The following is a 21,865-nucleotide window of genomic DNA, read 5'->3' as shown; positions in this document are numbered from 1 at the left end:
AATAAATCCGATCTATCTATTTCATTAACTATAATTTTTGCCCGATCTAGACACCATTTCGGGTAGCCCCTGTGTTTGAGCTTGGTAACAGCACAGTCCATTTCCACTTGTAGAGCCTCTGGACAGGAACAGTTGCGCTTTAACCTGATAAGTTCACCAAGCGGAATATTTTTAATGACATGCGGAGAATGACATGAACTGGCCATTAAAATGGAGTTGGAGTCCGTGTCCTTATGGTAAGGAAGGATCTCCACTACACTGCCCTTCCCTATCAGAGTGACATCTAGATAATTAATGCTGGTGGAATTTGTTTGAAATGTGAATTTAAGATTAAAAGAATTTTGGTTGAGATGGTTAATGAAAGAATGTGCAGTGACCTCATCCCCTCTCCATATAATTAATACATCATCTATGTAACGTGTGTAAAAAACTATATGATCTGAAAATTCATTATCTTCATTGAAAATGTAAAATTCCTCAAAAATGGCTACAACAATATTAGCAAGGGAGGGAGAGAATTTCCCTCCCATGCTAACGCCACATTTCTGCAGAAAAAACTTTTCATCAAAAGAAAAATAATTGTGCGTTAATAAAAAGTTGATTGCAGTAATGATGAAATTTTGTATGTGAATGGGATATGAACTGTGTTTTCTGAGAAACAACTGCAAACAATCAGAAGCTACATGATGTGGAATGGAAGGATAAAGACTGACAATATCACATGTCAGCCACATGTAGTTGCCCTGCCAGGATATAGAATTCAAATTATTGATAAGGGATTTAGTGTCTCTGAGAAAACCTGGCAATTCTCTAACTAAAGGCTGCAAAAAATGATCCAACCAAGCACCAAGTTTTTCACCAAGGGAACCAATGCCGGATATAATGGGCCTAAATGGAGGGGGAAAAACACCTTTATGTAGTTTAGGGAGGGCATGATACACAGGAATCACAGGATGATCCACTGTAAGATAATCAAAAATTTTTTGTGTAAAAATGCCCCCCTCCAAACCAGCCTGAAGCATTTTATCCATCTTTACCTTGAAGAAATTAGTTGGGTCCCCTTGTAAATGTAAATACGTATGATCATCAGACAAAATGGCATGGTTCATTTTGAAATACAAAAGAGCATCCAAAACAACAACCCCTCCCCCCTTATCGGCTTCCCTGATAATTAAACCAGTGTTAGATTGTAGATCTTGTAAAATATATATTAATATTTTTACTACCAATAAAGAAACTGTTTTTTAAGAAAATTCTACTTTCTCCTGAAGTTGCTGGAATTTCTTCCTTTCTTCATGTATTACCGATTTTTGGTTTTGGGACGACCTCTCCATGGTGAACGATTTTCACCATTTTTGAGGTCACTTAAGGTCGCTGGTCAGTGTCACACGCTGCGCTATTGTTAATGACGCCGGATGTGCGTCACTAACAACGTGACCCAGACGATAAAACATTACCGACTGCGAAAAAAAATGCAACTCCTACATTGTTTATTTGGGAATTGTTTTTCCAGCATACAGTGTGTGGTAAAACTGACTTGGCGATAGGATTCTTCTCATCAGTACAATTCTGGTGATGCCAAACTTGTCCAGCTTTTTTTTTTTTATCATATTAGGGGTGAAAATGTTTTATATTTTTGGGGGATTGTGCAGCTTTTTACCGAGACCTATAATATTTTACATTTTTGAGTGGTTGAAGCGGAGTGTGGACTTTTTTGTTGGGCAGCACATTTTTATTTATACCATTATGATGGTTACTGATTGGGTTAATTATTTTATAATTTGATGAATTACCGTATATGCCGGCGTATAAGACGACTGGGCGTATAAGACGACCCCCAACTTCTGCCCTAAAAATATAGAATTTGGGATATACTCACTGTATAAGACTACCCCGCTCCCAAATGAAAAAAAGTCTGCTTTGATTGCAACATGTTAATTTTAATTCCGCGAGAGCCGTACAATATGTTTTTAAAGGGCCATTGACAGATCAATCGCTCCAATGTTCACTTAGTACAGCAAGGAATGCTCCTCCCTGCTGTATAAAGCCACAACTGGACTGAAACAATGGTACTACACTCTGCTACAGACACACACAACTCTGCTACAAACAGACAAACACACACAACTCTGCTACATGCAGACAAACACACACAACTCTGCTACATACAGACAAACACATACAACTCTGCTACATACAGACAAACACATACAACTCTGCTACATACAGACAAACACATACAACTCTGCTACATGCAGACAAACACACACAACTCTGCTACATACAGACAAACACATACAACTCTGCTACATACAGACAAACACATACAACTCTGCTACATACAGACAAACACATACAACTCTGCTACATACAGACAAACACGTACAACTCTGCTACATACAGACAAACACATACAACTCTGCTACATACAGACAAACACATACAACTCTGCTACATACAGACAAACACATACAACTCTGCTACATACAGACAAACACGTACAACTCTGCTACATGCAGACAAACACGTACAACTCTGCTACATACAGACAAACACATACAACTCTGCTACATACAGACAAACACATACAACTCTGCTACATACAGACAAACACATACAACTCTGCTACATACAGACAAACACGTACAACTCTGCTACATACAAACAAACACATACAACTCTGCTACATACAGACAAACACATACAACTCTGCTACATACAGACAAACACATACAACTCTGCTACATACAGACAAACACATACAACTCTGCTACATACAGACAAACACATACAACTCTGCTACATACAGACAAACACATACAACTCTGCTACATACAGACAAACACGTACAACTCTGCTACATGCAGACAAACACGTACAACTCTGCTACATACAGACAAACACATACAACTCTGCTACATACAGACAAACACATACAACTCTGCTACATACAGACAAACACATACAACTCTGCTACATACAGACAAACACGTACAACTCTGCTACAGACAAACACGTACAACTCTGCTACATACAGACAAACACATACAACTCTGCTACATACAGACAAATACACACAACTCTGCTGCTCTGTGGGGCCTGCACCCGCGGCTCGGCGGGTACAGCACCCGCGGCATCGGCGGGGGGGGGGGGGGATTGGCAGGGCATACATCTGGGGGGTTAGAAGCAGCTCACTGGGGCCCATAATGGGCACAAGTCCCCCTGTGTTAGATATCTCCCCCATAGTGCTGCCCATGGCCCCTATAGATCGCACAAGTCCCCCTGTGTCAGATATGGCCCCTAGGCTGCTGCCCAAAGTAAAATAAAACCCTCTTTCCTTATCTCCTGTCTGGCTCCGTGCTTCTGTTCTTCCACTTCCTGGTTGTCAGTGCGGTCATGTGATCGGCACAGCAGGCTGAGCTCTCTGCCTGATCACAGTGGAAGCAGGGACACAGGGAGACACGCTGCAGGGGTAAGTAAAGCTTTTTTATTTTAGAATGAGCAGCAGCCTGGGGGCCAAATCTAACACAGGGGTGGGCATGTGCGATCACACTGGGACGCAGGCTCATATAATATGCACCGCTGCCCCAGCCCCTCACTGCGTGCGATTTCAGCACCATTGGAGATGGACAGCGGCTGTGCATATTATATGAGCGGGTGCAGGAGATCAAAGGATGCAGGCCGCAGCGTTCCCCTGTGCTCCAGAGCTGCTTCCACCAACTCCCCTGGACGCTGCAGTGTACATACACACCCCCCCCCCGTATATCCGGCGTATAAGACGACCCCCCACTGTAGCCATTATTTTAAGGGGGTAAAAAGTCGTCTTATACGCCAGTATATACGGTAAGCTTTTCTGGAAGCGGTGATACCACACATGTATTTATATAGCTTTATTTTTAATAGGGGAAAGGGGGTGAATTGTACTTTCTTTATTTTTTACTTTTCATTGTATTTATTTTTTTTCTTCTTCTTCAGGAACTTTAACCTGCGATCGTCTAATCTCTTGTGCTATATAACGAAATACCATAGTATTGCTGCACAAAGTAAAAATCACAGTCTCAAGCTCAACCACAAGCTGGGCTTAAAGGGAGGCCCATAACGAGAGGCACAGAGGTGTTTAACAGACCCCCGACTGTCCCAGCAACCCAGCGGCCTCCATGGGCACATAAGAGTGACATGTTCCCATATCAATGCACTGTTTGCACTGCTGTTCGAGACTGACAGCAACATGTGACAAACTAAGGCTCCTTTCAGATTGCATTTTTCCCTACGTCCACAGGTCCCGTCGGAGCATCCGTTCGAACCGCCCCTCCCCCACTCTGCAAAGCGTGTTCCGGACGCGTGCGCCCTGTAGAGCCATTCACTGTAATGGAGCACACTGCGTTAGCGTGTGCTCTGTTTTGTGCCATTTTTGCACATATACGTTTTTTGTAGTGGACTACGTTCGGGTGTCCGTCTGCAGAAAACGTATATGTGCAAAAATGGCACAAAACAGAGCACACGCTAACGCAGTGTGCTCCATTACAGTGAATGGCCCTACATACATATATGGAAGATGTCGGTAAGGGGTTAAAATTCAATATACTGGAAAATTAGAAGAAAAAAAAATACCAAGTGTGATGAAATTGTGGAAAAAATAAATAAATAAAATAGCAATTTCGCTATGGTTCTTTGGCTCTTGTTTTCACTCTGAAAATTGCTTGACTCTCCAGGTCAGTACAATTAAAGCAATCATCTGTTTATGGCGCTTACAGATTAGAATAATACATTTTATATTTTGATAAATCAGAGTGTGGTCAGACTAGTTACAATAAAACAGAATAAAAGGTTGCTTTTTTTTTTTTTTTTTTTAACAGTAGCATTTATCAGAGTCCTATAAGAGCAAACTGAAGCACAGATGTGATTTCTTTAGTAAGGGAATGGATGTGTAAAATATAATGTCATTATATTGGGACTGTGAAACAAACAAATCCAGACTAAGCGTCTCTCACCTCCTTCATTATCTTTGCTACAGACGTTTTCCCTCTCCATTCTCTTTGGCAATACTCTAGAATATCAACTTCTGGTCCCACTCCTAATTTGAGATCATCTGAGAAACAAAAGGTTTAGAACATTAGTAATAGTTACGGTGTATAATATAACAGCACAAAGGTACGAATAATGCTTCTCATTTAGATCTCCGATCTTGCTGTACAAAGACCCAGTAAAACCTGTAATGGAAGCCAGTTACATTAGATGTATGTTTATTGGGGTGTGTATACTATCAACCATTCTCATAGGGTGAAAACAGAGGTGGTTTATCCCCTAGGTGTCTGGCAGCAGATTTATTCCCTCTCCTCATTTAGGCCACGAAGCAAGGGGGCATATATCATGGGTCAGGAGGAAAAAATGTTGGCCAGTCCAGCTATCTAAAGTGCATGGCTAGTTGAAAGGCTTTGGGAACAGGCATATAGTTTCTATATTCCTATGATGGCACATCATTTGCCAAATGTATGCCCCTCCGTGTGCCGTGATTTTGGCACCTGAGTGTTCTCCATGTCCTATCCATGATAGTACACGGAGAACAGGAACTTTCTGCTCACCTGTCCCTGGTGCTGCTGTCCGTGGTGCTGATGTCTTTGCTCTGTGATCTCTGGCCCTGTTGACTCCCTGCTGCTGCTGCCTGTCCTCGGTGCAGTGAATATGCGATGAGCATAATGAGCGGGGGTCGGAAGCAAGTGACAGCAGTGGCAGAGACAGCAGCGGTGGAGAAGAGGAGTGTAAAAATTAATTTTACTTTACAGAAATGTGGTTGTCTCTGGTACGTGTCACACAGAGGGCATCCGTGTGGTCCGTGTGTGACACCCGTGCTGCCAGAAGAAACTGACATGTCTACGTGTGGAGCACATGGACACACATATGCTCCACACAGACCATGTGAAAACACGGATGTGTGCGCAGACCCATTGATTTTAATGGGTTTACGTGTGTTCAAAATACTATCACGTGACAAAAGGGACGTCATCCCTGGAAGCAGCCCATACAGTCTAGCATCTACACTGAGCACAGTGTGACCGCTGGTGAGGTTTGCGCGCTCACGAGATTATGGGCGGGTACTTGCTGATAACAATCACAGCCCCGCCCATAATCACTTGTCTGCGCACACGTCACCAGCGGTCACACTGCTCAGTCCCGTGAGACTGGCACTGGGCATGCGCGGGGATGGCTGGAGCAGTGGGCGGTGCATCAGCTATGGAGAGGAGCAATGGGGGGGCGGTATACAGGACCAGGGGGCAGAATAACGGATGCCAGAAAGCCCGCCCCCGTGTCACATTTACAGTATCTGCATACAAAAAGGTACCACTTTATAAAGTCTTTATTTTGGTCTCACATGGGGCACAATAATAACAGAGACCTTTCTAGAATGCAGCACAGGAGCTGCAGAGGGGGAATCTTTTAGGTTTTGGGCGAAATTTCTGCTGACAGGTTCCCTTTAACAACAAAGAAATGTTTTATCTCACAGAAAGCAGGACCTGTGATCCCATTCAGTTACATCTGTATATTAGTTTCCTCCCTGGTCAGGAGATGTGGTATGTTCGGACCAGATAGTAGGGGCGCATTTATAAAGATTCTCAGCACAGGAATTTTTTTTTTTTTTTTTTTAAAAATACATCCAATTGTGGAACTTAATTATTCCGAGATCTATTGATTAAAAAAATGTATTTTGTTTGTGGGAAAACCCTTTAAGCATGATCAGATCCACCTTCTGCCAACGGTGAATGTAATCCCACAATGTAGAGGCATGATATATACGCCAGAAGGGTGGAGAGTTTAAACAGACTATGAAACTGCATTGCAAAAGCTTTCTATCCCATTAAACAAGCACACGCCCAATGTGATACACACACACACACACACACACACACACACACACACACACTAAGCTGGCTTACAGTACATGAGAGCACTGATATTCTCATATTATAGGTGCTCGTAAAGGGATGAAGCTCTGGTTCATGGAAAACTTAACGCAGAGCCCTCCCATATCAGATTTGACGGGAAAGGAAACATTATTTCTGCAGTCCTTCTGAAAAGGACGAGCAGGACCAAAACAGGAGAAACAAAATTGCCAACCCTCCCTAGCCCCAGCCCTCTTCTGGTGAGAGATCTATTACCTAAATATACAATTAGAAAGTGTATTTCACACAAGTTAGACTAGTTTCACACTTGCATTTGCATTGAACGGCAACCGTTGCATTGCGTTGTGTGACGGATGCAACGGATCATACAAAACAACGGAAAGCTTTATTTTTTTTTTCTTCTTTACAGTTTTACCGGCGGCAGACTATTGTGAACGATCAGCTGATCACCCGGCGGCCTGGTGCTCAGCTGAGAGCTCTCACATGCTAGTGGACGGGCGCTCAGCTGATCGCTCTAAAAAGCTGGCTGCCGGGCGCTCAGCTGATCGCTCTCACATGCCGGCGGCCGGGAGCTCAGCTGAGAGCTCTCACATGCCGGCGGCCGGGCGCTCAGCTGAACATTCAGCGACTGAGACACAAAGTAAAGTTTGTGATTTAAAAAAAAAAAAAAAAAAAAAGAAGCATGCGCAGTGAAATCCTACGGATTGCGCTGCTCAAAAAAAGTTACATGCTGCGTTCCTTCCGCCCTACGCAGGGTCAAAATAATGACACTGCGTTGTCCAGCGGATGCAACGCCAACACTTGCGTTACAGTGCGTCGTCCATACAAGTCTATGGAGAATAGCACAGTGCGCTAACGGACTGCGCTATTCTCCATAGTGACGGACTGCACTGAACCCAAGTGTGAAAGTAGCCTTATAAATAATAGATGGCAGCTTAAATTACAAGATTCACAAAGAAAAGATCATTAGGGATCACTGGACTGATTGGAACAACATTTAGACAGCGTGTACCTTACTATAGATACTTCAGAGGAACGATGCTCATGGTGTGCCCTCAAATGTATTCAAAATTTTGTGTTTTCTATACACCACGTCCATTCTAATACAGAAGCTTATTTTAATTACCAATTCTTTCCGCTCCAGGAGACTTGGGTCAGTCCACCTGGAAGGAGTACGTTTTCTGGCCAGAGTATACGTTTCATCTACTTGGCCCAAGACACACAAAGGTTCCGGTAGAATTTGCAATGCAAAGACTTCTTGCAAATAGTGTAGTACATTATTCCAGAATTGCACCAATGGTACACAATTCCAGAACATATACATAATATCCGCAGGTACCATGCCACATCAATGACAACCTGATTCTGTGCAGGAATTGATGGGTTCTATATACTCTGTGTAAGGCACCCTTTACACGTCAGTGATTCTGGTACGTACATTACTGGTTTTATACGTACCAGAATCATTGACATACACAAACCTATTAAAATCAACGCGTCTGTGCACCCATCAGTGATTTCTTACTGACCGTGTTTCTGTGCGGCGTACATGAGTCTGTGTGCGCCACACGGAGACAAGTCCGTTTTTCTCCGGCAGCACTGATATCACACGGACCACACAGTGGTATGATCAGTGTAACACGTGCCAGAAAAAACACATATCTTTGAAATAAAATTATTTTCATACTCACCTGTCTCCAGCCGCTGCTGTCTCCTGCTTCCAGGCTGGCTAATTAGGCTCATGAATATTCAGTACACTGCGACCCGGAAGTAGCTGCAGAGGGGATACAGCGGCCGGAGACAGCAGAGCCCGAGACATGAGTACCACGGACAGCAGCGCCGCGTACCGGCGAGTATAAATGCCTGATCTCCATGTGCTATCTCGGATAGCACACGGGAGAACACACGTGTGCCAAAATCATGGCACACGGAGGGACATATAAGTGTTTAATACATAAGTGAAAAACGTGTGTTTTTCTCGGACGTATGAAAGAGTCCTAACAAATACATTTGTGAAAATCCGTGGGCCTCACTAGTGGATATTTGCCTAACAGATGAAAGTGGGTCCAAGAGCTGCCTCACATTGTCTGTAAAGGATTTTTGTTTCTTTTTAAAAATTCATCAAAAACGAGCCTATAAAATATAGAAATAACTCGAACACTGTCTTATATTTTTTTTTTGCCCTGAAAAAACGAACAAAAAAAAAAAAAAAAAAACACTACGTCTTATTTTCAGGGGGTGTCTTATTCTCGAGGAGACATGGTTTGTGGTAAGTTTACAAAAAGCAGAACCTCCCTCTTTCCCAGGATCATCATACTTACCAGCCCAGGGCATCTGTGTGGCTCTTAGATCTCCCAGCACGTTGCCCTCCCCTGCGTCTGGCCGACACACATACATCAGCTCACACATCAGATAGCATACACACACACACACACACACACACACATCATTCCCTGTGACCTCCGGCGGGCGCTCCAGGCAGGTGTGCTGCACGCCGTCCTCCCCTGCGTCCAGCCGACACGCACACATCAGAACACACACTCACGAAATCGCACATACCGGTACAATTGCGCGCATACACTCACCACACCCAGTTATACCACGCGCTTCCAGCCATGTGATCCTCGCTGGATGTGGTGTGTGTATGTATGATCGTGGGGGTCTTTTGTCTTCTCTCTTTTGGGGGTGCCTGCTGTCTATAATGAAGTATCCTGCAGTATCTAACTTTTTTATTAGCAAGGGCACTTCATTATTGTACCGCGACTAGGTCTTATTTTCGGGGGATGTCTTATATTTAAGCCTCCCTGAAAAATCCTGCTAGGTCTTAATTTTCAGAGGAGGTCCTATTTTTGGGGAAACACTGCATCAAAACCCCGGCTATTGTGAAAGACATACGGTAATAGTGGTGGCATTTAGGATCATTTTCACCAAGTTAGTACGACCAGTAACTGATATTTTCTGCTGGAATATAAGAAATAATGGGTTGAAATTTCCTGAAATAAAAAGATCTCAGATCCTTGGACTCTTGAATTCCCAAATATGTAAATTCCCTCACCATCAATACAGGGGTTCGAGAAACCTCAGTATCTGGAGAGAGTATCCACCACCATTAGACTAGACTTATCCTAATGTATACTTAATCCGAATAGTCCCCAAAATCATCAATAACAGACATGGCACTAGTCAAATGATTCTGTACCTCCCAAAAAGATCAATAGGTCATCCACATATAGAGCCACTTTCTCCATATCACTGACCCATGTATCAATCCCTTTATCGCCTCTGCAAGGGGTTCAATTACCAACACAAAAGCAAGGGTGACAATAGACAATCCTGTCAGGTAACTGAACAAATAGGAGCCCATCAAGGCACCAAGACTTGAGTACAGCAATTGAACCCATGACAGGTAAATCTCCCCAAAGCACATCTTGCGCAAAACTAAAGACAATTCCATTCACCGCAAGAAAACGCTTTTGCCACATCCTACAACACTGTCTGTACACCATCTTCACCAGGAGAAAGTAGCAAGCTAAGCAGCATCTCATTTACTTAAGTAAGTTCATACTGTCCATGTGCTACCTGGATGTCACATCACGGCACATGGATGGGCCATACCCACCTTCAACACGGCCATGCAACACATGAACGTTTTTCACGGACATGTGAAGGGGGCCTAAGGCAGACAGAGTGCTCATCAGAAGAAGATCTTCAGGGACAAAACTGGGTGATAAGAATTCAAAGGAAAAAAAGGGATGGAAAAAGCTCAAAAAGCCATATACCTGTTGTGCCTTTTTCAAATGCTGCAATCCCTTTCCGGATTTTCTCTTGTTCAATTTCTTCTTCATCTCTATAGATATCTTCATCACTAATTACACAATAAACAGTTATAAATAGATTACTTCTTAAAGGGACAGAGGGAAGAAAAATCAAGTATCATCATCATCATCATCACTACATATGCACATATATATTTATACTACCTAGTTTTATTACACAGAATATCACTGACCACATACAATATAAACACTTTAAAAGGTGATTATTGGTTATCTTATGGTTTGGTCACATTTCCTACCTCTAAAACAAAAAAAAAAACAAAAAAAATAAAAATATACACACTTGGCAATCTCTATATAGGGGTGGCCTGAAACCAAAGTTCAATTTGAAAGAGAATCAGTTATCAGATGTTTGATTATTTAATCTGAGAGTAACATAATTTAGAAGCAGAGACCCTGATTCCAACCATGTATTACTAAGATTTGATAGAATCCTTGTTTTCTCTGTTGTAGATGTAGCAATGGTTCATAACTTTGAAACCAGTGTAACCCCGTTACCCCACCAACCACCATGCCTGATAGCAGCATTCTGTGGACGCTGGCAGTTTGCTCACAATGCGCAGTGGTGGTGCTGGGTTACACAGATTAGTTGGTCTGGTTTGAAACCTGAGACCTAGCCCTGCAGTGATAATCTCCTGCTGATAATACACTGATTGTATTGAAGTTACAACTCACAGCCTAATAACTAATATCTCTGGACTCGGGTTTTCTGCCCCTACATCATTCTGCTCTGAGATTACATAAAAAAAAAAAAAAAAAAAACACAACCTACTGACATTCCTTTTAATCCTAAATCTGTGTTCCCATCATGAGTTTTTGATGCTGCATATTTTTAGTACATCAAAAACACAGCAGTTTACAGTTCAAGCAAAGTGGATGGAATATATATACATTTCATGCCCACTGGGTCGTTTGTTTTTCCTTAGGCTTCGTATTTCAAGATGGCAATATATGAATGTTTCTTCTGAATAAGCTGAGTTAAGTACAGGTTTTCCCCATAGAATTGCCTTGATGCAGCAAATTCGCAGGTTAACATAAAAAAAAACAAACACACACACACACACACACACACACACACACACAGTGTTTTTAGTATCTTTCCCCTGTGAATAGAAATACACATGAAGTTTTGTTGAAGCTAAATATCAGGAACCGAAAGATTAACTTAAAATTTAATAGGAGTTGTCCGACAAATGTCAACATTTTTTTAAGCTAATCTGTGCTGTATTGTCATATAAAACACTCCTACATTTTTTTTTTTTGTTTTCTAACTTTTGTTCCTCTTGAATAATCACTTTATCACCTGCAGACACTTTATTTACCTGCAGCTCAACCAAACATGACATCTTCCTATGCCAAACTTCAGTCACGGCTGGCATTGCCCGGCCTCACTGTCCACACCTGCCCTCTGCACACTCATTGGCTGTCAGTATTCTGCACGAGCACTGACCTCTCATCACTCCTGCAAAGATGGGCACATTACTATATTTTATGTGAGGTGATTGTACGGTCACAGATGAGATATCACTGCTCTGTATATCCAATCATTGGTAGTACAGAGCAGTGATCCTGCTTCTCTAATCTGTGACAGCACAATCACCTCACATCCACTGCACATATAATGTGGTAATGTGCCCATCCCTGTCCCCATACTATAGTAATGTTCCCTTTCCTTGAGCGCATCCTGTAGTAATGACCCCTTGGGCTCCTCTTCTTGTAGCAATGCTCTGTCTTGTAGAATTGCCCCATAGTCTACCATTCCACACACACACACACGAAAATAAACAAATCTTTCTCACCTGTCATAGTCCCCTCAGTGTCCTGCCTCTTGCGACCGCAGCCCCCTCCTTGCTGATCGCGGCCTCTGCAGGGGCAGTGCAGTCAGCGGTTTATATCACAGGACTGATTTCCAGGCGCTGTGCAGGGACGCGCTCTCCATGCAGCTTGTCCAGTGATCTGCTGCTGGCCTCTGATTGGCCGGCGGCTGATCATAGCTGTATACAGAGCTCGGCTCTGCAGAGCGCCTGGGAATCGATTATCTGATATACAGCGCTGACTGCCCGGCCTCAGCACAGGCAGCGTTCAGCAAGGGGGCTATCAGCCTGCGCGCCACCAGCAGCATGACTGCTCTGAGCCGTGAGAGGGGCAGCAGCACAGGTAGGTAGTTACTATCTACTTACCTGCCCCAATGAGGCCCAATAATGTAATAACAAGAAAAAGGCAAAATAAGCTGGATAACCACTTTAACATAAAGAGACAAAAATGCAATAAAGAAAAGAAAAAGAAGGATTTTTGTGTACTCACCGTAAAATCTCTTTCTCTAAGTCTTCATTGGGGGACACAGGACCATGGGTGTATGCTGCTGTGACTAGGAGGCTGACACTAAGTGAACATAAAAAGAGTTAGCTCCTCCCTGGCAGTGTACACCCTGAGCCGGAGGCGGTACTATGCCAGTTTTGTGTAAAAGCAGTAGTAGGAGAGCCTTGAACAACCATAACTAAACAATGTAATACAAGAGAAAAAATGTGTGTTGAAAAAAACACAGTGCCTTATGGGCACGTAAATATACAGTAGCCGGATGGAAACAAAGGTGACCCGTAAACAACATCGGGAAACATCCGGTAAAGGAAGACCTCACAATCCAAACAGGGTGGGTGCTGTGTCCTCCAATGAAGACTCAGAAAGATTTTACGGTGAGTACACAAAAATCCTTCTTTCTCTATCGCCTTCATTGGGGGACACAGGACCATGGGACGTCCAAAAGCAGTCCCTGGGTGGGTACATAAGCAGTCCTACAGAACCAAAGCAAACAACAAATTCTGTGGGAACGCTCTGTACAAATGTTTACTACCTTTTTAGAGGTGTGCGACGGCCGTCTGCAACACCTTTCTCCTAAGGCAGGCATCTGCTGATGCCTGGGTGTGGACCCTGAAAAACCTGGTGAAGGTATGAAGACTGGACCACGTTGCGGCTTTGCAGACTTGCTCGGCTGAAGCCTGGTGTCTGATTGCCCAAGACGCCCCAACTGCCCGGGTGGAATGGGCTCTTACTCCCCTCGGAGGGGACTTGTCCCTGATTCGGTAGGACTCCGCAATGGCTGATCTGATCCATCTGGCAATGGTAGCCTTGGACGCCGGCATACCCTTCTTGGAACCAGCAGGTAGGACGAACAGGTTGTCTGATTTGCGGAAAGGCGCATTTCTCGAGACGTAAGTCCTGAGCGCTCGTACTAAGTCCAGAGTGTGTAGTGACCTTTCCAAGGAGTGAGTGGGTGCCGGGCAAAAAGATGGAAGCACGATCTCCTCATTCAGGTAAAAAGGAGACACCACCTTCGGCAGGAACTCCGGAGACGGGCGCAGGACGACCTTGTCCTGGTGAAAAACCATAAAAAGGTGAGCGGCACGACAGAGCTGCCAGTTCGGACGTTCTCCTGATTGAAGTGACCGCCACCAAAAAAAACACTTTCCAGGATAAGTGTGAGAATGAAGATTCTCTGAGTGGTTCAAATGGAGCCAGTTGGAGAAATCCTAAAACCAGATTAAGATCCCATGGTTCTAGCGGAGCCCGATAGGGCGGATTCAGATGAGCGACTCCTTGGATGAACGTCTTGACCTGCGGACGTGATGCTAGGTTTCTTTGGAAAAGAACAGACAAAGCCGAAACCTGCCCCTTGATGGTTGCCAGCGAGAGACCCGCTTGCAACCCTGCCTGAAGGAACGCTAGAAGCGTCGGTAGTGAAAGAACTAGCGGGGAGAGATTGCCGTTGACCTCGCACCACTGAAAAAATGCCTTCCAGGTGCGGTAGTAGATCTTTGACGATGAGGGCTTTCGAGCCCTAATCATAGTCTGAATCACTCCTGGGGCAAACCCTGACTGGGCTAACAGCCAGGATTCAAGAACGATGCCGTCAAATTGAGAACCCCTGAATTTTGATGGAAGAGCGGACCCTGAGACAGCAGGTCCGGCCGATCTGGAAGCCGCCATGGGGTGTCTGCGACGAGCTGTGCGAGTTCTGCGAACCATGCTCGCCTGGGCCATTCTGGAGCGATGAGAATCACCGGAATGCCCTCTGCCTTGATTTTCTTGAGGACTCTTGGGATCAGTGGCAGCGGCGGAAAAATGAACGGTAGTCTGAACTGTTTCCACGGAAGAATGAGGGCGTCGACTCCTAGCACCTGCTGGTCGTGGTAGCGGGATATGAACTGTGGAACTTGATTGTTGAACCGCGAGGCCATCAGGTCCACATCCGGAGTCCCCCACCTGTGGCAAATCTGCTAGAAAACTTCTCTGTTTAGAGACCATTCGCCCGACGCCAGACCCTGTCTGCTGAGGTAGTCGGCCACCCAATTTTCCGCGCCGGGGATATGTACCGCGGAGATCCTGGCGTTGTGAGACTCTGTCCACTGTATGATCCTTTTCACCTCTCTCATCGCCATGACGCTCCTCGTGCCGCCCTGATGATTGATGTATGCCACCGCCGTGGCGTTGTCCGATTGTATCCTGATTGGAGACCCTTGGAGAAGGTGTTGAAAAGCTTGCAGGGCTCGTATGACTGCTCTGATCTCCAAAACATTGATCGGGAGCCGGCTTTCCTGGTAGGACCACTGACCGTGAGCCGTGTGGTGCTGGAAGACCGCTCCCCAGCCCAGAAGGCTGGCATCGGTGGTGACCGTCTTCCAGTGCACTGGTAAGAACGACGTTCCTTTGACGAGATTCTGCCTGTTGGTCCACCAGCGCAGCGAGTGGCGGACTTTCGGGAACAAACGTATCTTGCGATCCAAGGTGAATAGAGACTTGTCCCAATTGTGCAGCAGGAATAGCTGAAGAGGGCGAAGGTGGAAGCGGACAAACGGAACCGCCTCTATTGCCGCCACCATCTGACCTAGGGCCCTCATACCAAATCGTATGGACACCGCCCTGGAGTGGAGGAGGGTCTGGACGTCTTTCCGGAGGGAGACAATCTTTTCCTGTGGAAGGAACATGCGTCCTTGGATGGTACTGAACTCCATGCCTAGGAAGGTAATCCGGCGAGCCGGGGTCAACGAGGACTTCTTCCGATTGATGAGCCAACCGAGACGGGATAGAGTGTCGATGGTGATCTGTACACTTAGACGACAGTCGTTGAAAGAGGACCCTTTGATCAGTAAGTCGTCCAGGTATGGAATTACCAAAACACCTCTGGAGTGCAGGATCGACATGGCAGCGGCTATGACTTTCGTGAACACTCGAGGCGCGGAAGAAAGACCAAATGGTAGGGCAGTGAACTGATAATGATCGTGTGCTACGGCAAAGCGTAGGAATCTTTGGTGCTGGTGTGCAATTGGGATATGCAGATATGCGTCCTGTATGTCCAGAGAGGCGAGGAATTCGCCGACCTCCATGGAGGCAATCACCGATCGGAGGGACTCCATGCGAAATCTTCTGGTTCTGACGTACCTGTTGAGGATCTTGAGGTCGAGAACAGGGCGCACAGTGCCATCCTTCTTGGGGACAACGAAGAGGTTGGAGTAAACTACTCTGAACCGCTCCGAATCTGGAACCGGAATCACGACCCCTGAGCGGTGCAGAGATTTGATGGCGCGAAAAAAAGGCCGAGCTCGCGCGTCCGACTCGGAAGGATGGGAAAGAAAGAAGCGGCTTGGAGGAATTGACGTAAATTCTATCTTGTAACCCGAGACTAGGATTTCTCTGACCCAAGCGTCTGTGATCAAAGGGAGCCAGACGTGTTGGAACAGAGAAAGGCGCCCCCCCACTTGGTCTGCGCTGACGCGCGAAGACCAGGAGTCATTTGGAGGAGTATCGCTGAGATCTAGATGCTGGTTTGGCAGGCTGGCGTGGTCTGGAACGCCAGGAGGGATTTGTTTTGAAAGACTGGTTCTTCCTGCTTCTCTGCGGGGATCTGTTCCTCCTAGGCTGTGTCGGGGAACTGAAGCTGCGAAAGGGGCGAAAACCCGAGGTCGGCTGGCGGCGTTGGAAACGCCTTGGTCTCAGCTGTGGAAGGGAGGTGCTCTTTCATCCCGTAGCCTCAGCGATAATCTGATCGAGCCTGTCCCCAAACAGTCGGCCTCCTGCAAACGGGAGGGCGGTAAGTGATTTTTTTGAAACCGCGTCTGCATTCCAGGCTCTGAGCCAGACTGTCCGGCGGATTGCCACTGTGTTGCTGGCCGCTTGTGCTGCGCAATTGGCTGTAGACAGAGATGCGCTAATGATGTACTCACCCGCCAGGGCAATCTGTGCAGCCATGTTGACAAGCTCGGGATCGCCCGACTGCGAGCGAAGCCCTCTGCGGAGGGTGTCGGCCCAGGTCACCATGGCCTTAGCTACCCAGACGGCGGCGAAGGCCGGAGACAGTGCCGCGCCTGCCACCTCAAAAGCCGAACGGGCGAATCTCTCGATGTTACGGTCCGTGGCGTCACGGAGCGATGTTCCCTGCGGCAGAGATAGAACTGTATGCGAGGCCAGACGGGAGACCGGAGGGTCGACCACCGGTGAGCCCGCCCATTCCTTCCCGAGATCTTCGGGGAAGGGATACTGTAAATCAATCGACTTACCGTTGTTGAACGTCTTGTCCGGTTGCTGTCTGTGCTTGCGTAAGATCTCAGCGAACTCCGGATGATCGCAGAAATACCTGTGAACACGCTTAAGTCGTTTGAAAGATACCTGTGAGCTCTGGGTGGAGTCAGGCTGTAGCTTCAGCGTCGTATTCACCGCGTCGACCAGGCTGTCCACCATACGCCTGACGTCGGCTGCCTGATCCGAGTCCATAAGGGAGGCTGCATCCGACTCTTCCCCTGAATCATCACACGGTCTCGGAGACGAGTGGCTCTCGGGCCTTGGAGGGGAGAGAGACCTCTGGGAGGAATCGGAAGACGAAACCGTGCGGGTCCGCTTCCGCGCTCCCGTAGTCGGTTCTGGGTCAGACCGGCTGTCATCCTGCGACGGCTGGACCTGCGGGGCATGGCTGAGCGTAGGGAGTGACTGCAAAGCCTGCACGATGGTCTGAGACGCCCTCGACAGGGAATCCACTGACTGGGAGAGAGAAGTCAGCCACTCCGGGGGAGGGAGCGCATTGGGGCTCGGTGCATCCTGTACTGCTGCAGTAGCGAGTGGGATGGGGGTGTCGGCGGCGTCTGGGGCAATCTGCGTGGGCTGTGGGTCAGGGACGCAAGCTGCGCAGAGGGGGGTAGCCTGGCCTTGGGAGAATTTTTCGTTGCAGGACGAGCACGCAAAATGCATTATGAATGGGACCTGTTTGGAACGGGAGGACTTAGAGTTAGGCATGGCTGCTCAGGGGGCTCCTACTAGAGACACTAGGGAGGAGACAGGAGATAGGAGGAAAAAAATGAGGAGAAAAAAAATGTAAGAAAAGTTGCTGGTCCTAATCAGAACCAGCACTCACCCAGGCCTGTGTCCTCCCCGGGTCAGCAGTAGGCTCAGAGTAGCTGGGGACAGCCACCGGACAAGAGATGCTGCTGCTCAGTGGTCTGCCTGTGCCGTGGTGGGCCGTTTGCTAGAAAACGCGGGCTTTTGCCTCTTTTTTTTTTTTTTTTTTACTGAGGGGGCGTGCTAGGGATGATATCTGCTGTTGCTGGGCAGAAAAAGCGGGGGGCGGGCCCGGAAGACGCGCGCGCAAACGGGGGGCGGAGAGCTCCGGCCTAATGTAGGCCCGAAGCCGGGGACTAAATTTGAGAGCGGCGGCCGCCGGGAGCACAGCGCTGTGCGCGGAGCAGGTCTTACCTGCGTCCCTGCGCGGTGTCCAGGTCCCTGGGTTCCATTCTGGCTGCTGGAGGCCCCCGGTGAGTGCAGGCTTGTGCTGGCAAGTGCCAGGGGAGGCTGCTGGGGGGCTGTGTGGGAGACTGCAGAGCGCTCCTGTGCTGCAGTGTGTGCTCCTTTGCCTGGGCCCAGTGAAAACAGGGGAGAATGCTGGGGGAGGCTTGGAGCTGTAAGCGCTCCTGCGCTTGCGATGTTTCCTCGCCGTCTCCAACCGAAACACCCCTTGGGACGGTACCATAGGGGTCGACGGGGAGTGAGCCCATAAAAAACGTAGATGCGTGGGACCCCAATCAGCCCCTGGGGTGGTACCATGGGGCTGGAGGGGGATAAGGGCTGGGAACGATACCCTGGCATTCCTGGCTCTGTATGGAAAGAGCAGGCGAGGATACTCTCTGATGCGGGATCTTTAATCCTGCAGAAGAGATAAAAAGTGTAAAAAGGATGAGAACGCTGAGCGGCGCCGTATAGTTGAAAAAAACGGAAAAAAAGAAATAGCCTAGGCTGAGGTTGGCCCACAGAGATATGGGCCCACATCAGCCTCCTACGACACTAAGCAAAAAACTGGCATAGTACCGCCTCCGGCTCAGGGTGTATACTGCCAGGGAGGAGCTAACTCTTTATGTTCACTTAGTGTCAGCCTCCTAGTCACAGCAGCATACACCCATGGTCCTGTGTCCCCCAATGAAGGCGATAGAGAAAAACAAAAACCAAAACAAATACAATAGGTGCAGAAATGCTGAAGAAAATCTGCAACATTAACCCATTACTTGCCAAATTAGAAATTTTTTTTTTATTAAATGACAGATTTTTAATGAAGAAAAAAAAAATTAAAAATGAAATGTAAGGAAAATTAATAAAATGTAATGTATAAATTAAAATGAATTAATGATTAATTAATTTAATGTTATTTTAAGCAAAAGTTAAGGCGTCCCAAAAAAAGGACATTGGTAGATAATAGGTTAAAACCCTCACCAAATCCTCATGGTGGGAAGGTAGCCTAAACTTCTGGTTAATGTATATTCTAACCACTTTTTTTCTTTGGAGGCATATTATACACATCATTAGATGCAATTCAATAAACCCATATTGATTACTTTCTCCAAAAAACAGACCTGATAAAGCAGAGAAGTCAGCAGAGTAACTGCAATGCAGGAGGGGAAACCATGCAGAAATCAGAGCTACAGTTCTGTGGGACAGCCCTGTAACAGTATGGAAGGACCCATCCTATACTCACACATCCAGAGACGATTCCTTCTGCACCATACCCTCCGGTCCCTTGGTCTTCCGGACCTTTGATGTTTTATTAGCTGTAGAACTACAGATCCCATCCGTTACAACTTCTTCTTTGTGTAATAGCCCTACAGCCTCAGGCGTTTCTTCCTCAGACGGATCACTTGGTGGCTTTTCAGGTCTGTTTTTTATGCAGTCTCCCATTTCTCTGGAGCTCTCGAGGGTACACAGAAGTTCTGGGACATCTTCCGGTTGCTTTCGCTCAGGAACTGAAGACCTGTCCCTCAGGGTTTCACCCCTAGGGTCAAATATGAATAAGGACCCAGTTTAATAATATGTTGGTATAAAGTTATAATGCATGGCAGAATCACATATATAGACAACATGGCCAATCCACTTTGTACTTAGGTTTACGCCAGATATTATTAAAGTATTTATGGTGGATTTCCCATCTGCACATGTCGATGAAAACCAATGTGGAGCGGCCACAACCCAATAGACATGAGCTCCTCTCGCTCATACTAAGATCTTACTCCATGAGTATCTCACCATATTATCTCTTCGTAAGACCAAGGCTTACTACTTCAGAAACACTGGAGGCTCCAACCCATCTCTACCTCCGTCAAGTCACATCCATGGCAAACAACTTTGTACTATCACAGATGTCTAATACATCTTATCCTGTATACAGCGCTATATTCTCAGACACATAGGAGCTCTGTAACTTAAGAAAACCCTACTGTGAATGGCCAGATTTAAACCATCCATAATATTTGCCATCATCAATATGCACATTAGTGCGGCTTTCACACACAGCGTTTACAGAAAAAAGGTAACGCTTTTCCCATCACAAAAGGTCTGTGGCCAGATTTTACATTAAAGGGAACCTGTCAGCAGAAATGTCCCCTAAAACTTAACAGATTTCCCCCTCTGCAGCTCCTGGGCTGCATTCTATAAAGGTCCCTGTTATGATTGTGCCCACTTTCTGACCGAAAAAAAGTGTTTATAAAGTTGTACCTTTTTGGCTTCTGATTCTGTAAATCCGTCACGGGGGCGGGCTGCCTGATGGCCGTTATTCTGCCCCCTGGTCCTGTATGCCGCCCCCATCGCTGATTTCAATACTTCTGGACGCCGCCCACTGCTCCAGCCATCCCCGCGCATGCCCAGTGCCCATCTCTCGGGGATGAGCACTGTGCCCAGCGTCACCGCTGGTGACGTGCGCGCAGGGTTTAGATTATGGGCGGTGCTGTGATGTTTATTCCTAAGCAACCGCCCATAATCGCGGGACCGCGCTTTCCCCCTCGGCCTGCTTCTTTCTGCGCAAGCGCGCTGCTGCTGACCTCACTTCGCCTCCTTCCCATCTTGCCCCGAGGCAGGAAATAGATGGGAAGAGCGCGGAGCAGTGACTACACCGAAAGCGCGGTCCCGCGATTATGGGCGGTTGCTTAGGAATAAACATCACAGCACCGCCCATAATCTTAACCCTGCGTGCACGTGACGCTGGGCACAGTGCTCATCCCCGAGAGATGGGCACTGGGCATGCGTGGGGATGGCTGGAGCAGTGGGCGGCGTCCAGAAGTATTGAAATCAGCGATGGGGGCGGCATACAGGACCAGGGGGCAGAATAACGGCCATCAGGCAGCCCGCCCCCGTGACGGATTTACAGAATCAGAAGCCAAAAAGGTACAACTTTATAAACACTTTTTTTCGGTCAGAAAGTGGGCACAATCATAACAGGGACCTTTATAGAATGCAGCCCACGAGCTGCAGAGGGGGAATCTGTTAGGTTTTAGGGGACATTTCTGCTGACAGGTTCCCTTTAAGGTCTATTCTGAAGTGCTAACTACATAGAAAACATTTGGCCTGTGGCATTTGAAACCTCATGTTTGGTTCTCGTAAAGAGCAGGTCAGACACTCGGAAGGGAGCGACTCAAGAATCAGAAAATATTTTAAGAACTAGGTGATCTGTTGTGGATTGAGACCTCACCAATCTTGAGAACAGCAGCACATGCTCCCCCCACGCCGTTCATTCTGTAGGGGACTGAAGGAGATGGAAAAAATTAACACTTTAATACCTCCAGCAGTCCCATGGAGAATTAGCCTTGTCCCCAAAATGAGTCCCAATGG

General features: G+C 46.7%; 1 protein-coding gene across 2 annotated transcripts in view; it reads right to left on the bottom strand.

Moving 5' to 3' along the window:
* OTULIN (OTU deubiquitinase with linear linkage specificity) overlaps window positions 1–21,865 on the bottom strand; it is a 70,689-nt gene that overhangs the window by 31,852 nt on the left and 16,972 nt on the right. For both annotated transcript variants that reach the window (XM_075314870.1, XM_075314872.1), the window contains exons 4-6: window positions 19,743–20,036; window positions 10,679–10,764; window positions 4,992–5,089 (exon numbers count right to left, since the gene is read on the bottom strand). In XM_075314870.1, coding sequence (XP_075170985.1) covers window positions 4,992–5,089; window positions 10,679–10,764; window positions 19,743–20,036 — 478 coding nt within the window. The remainder of the gene's footprint in view (window positions 1–4,991; window positions 5,090–10,678; window positions 10,765–19,742; window positions 20,037–21,865) is intronic.

This window comes from Anomaloglossus baeobatrachus, chromosome 6 (assembly GCF_048569485.1).
Source record: "Anomaloglossus baeobatrachus isolate aAnoBae1 chromosome 6, aAnoBae1.hap1, whole genome shotgun sequence".
NCBI classification, from domain to species: Eukaryota; Metazoa; Chordata; class Amphibia; order Anura; family Aromobatidae; genus Anomaloglossus; species Anomaloglossus baeobatrachus.
The sequence above is the reverse complement of the archived record's forward strand: the minus strand, read 5'-3'. Positions and strand labels throughout refer to the sequence as shown.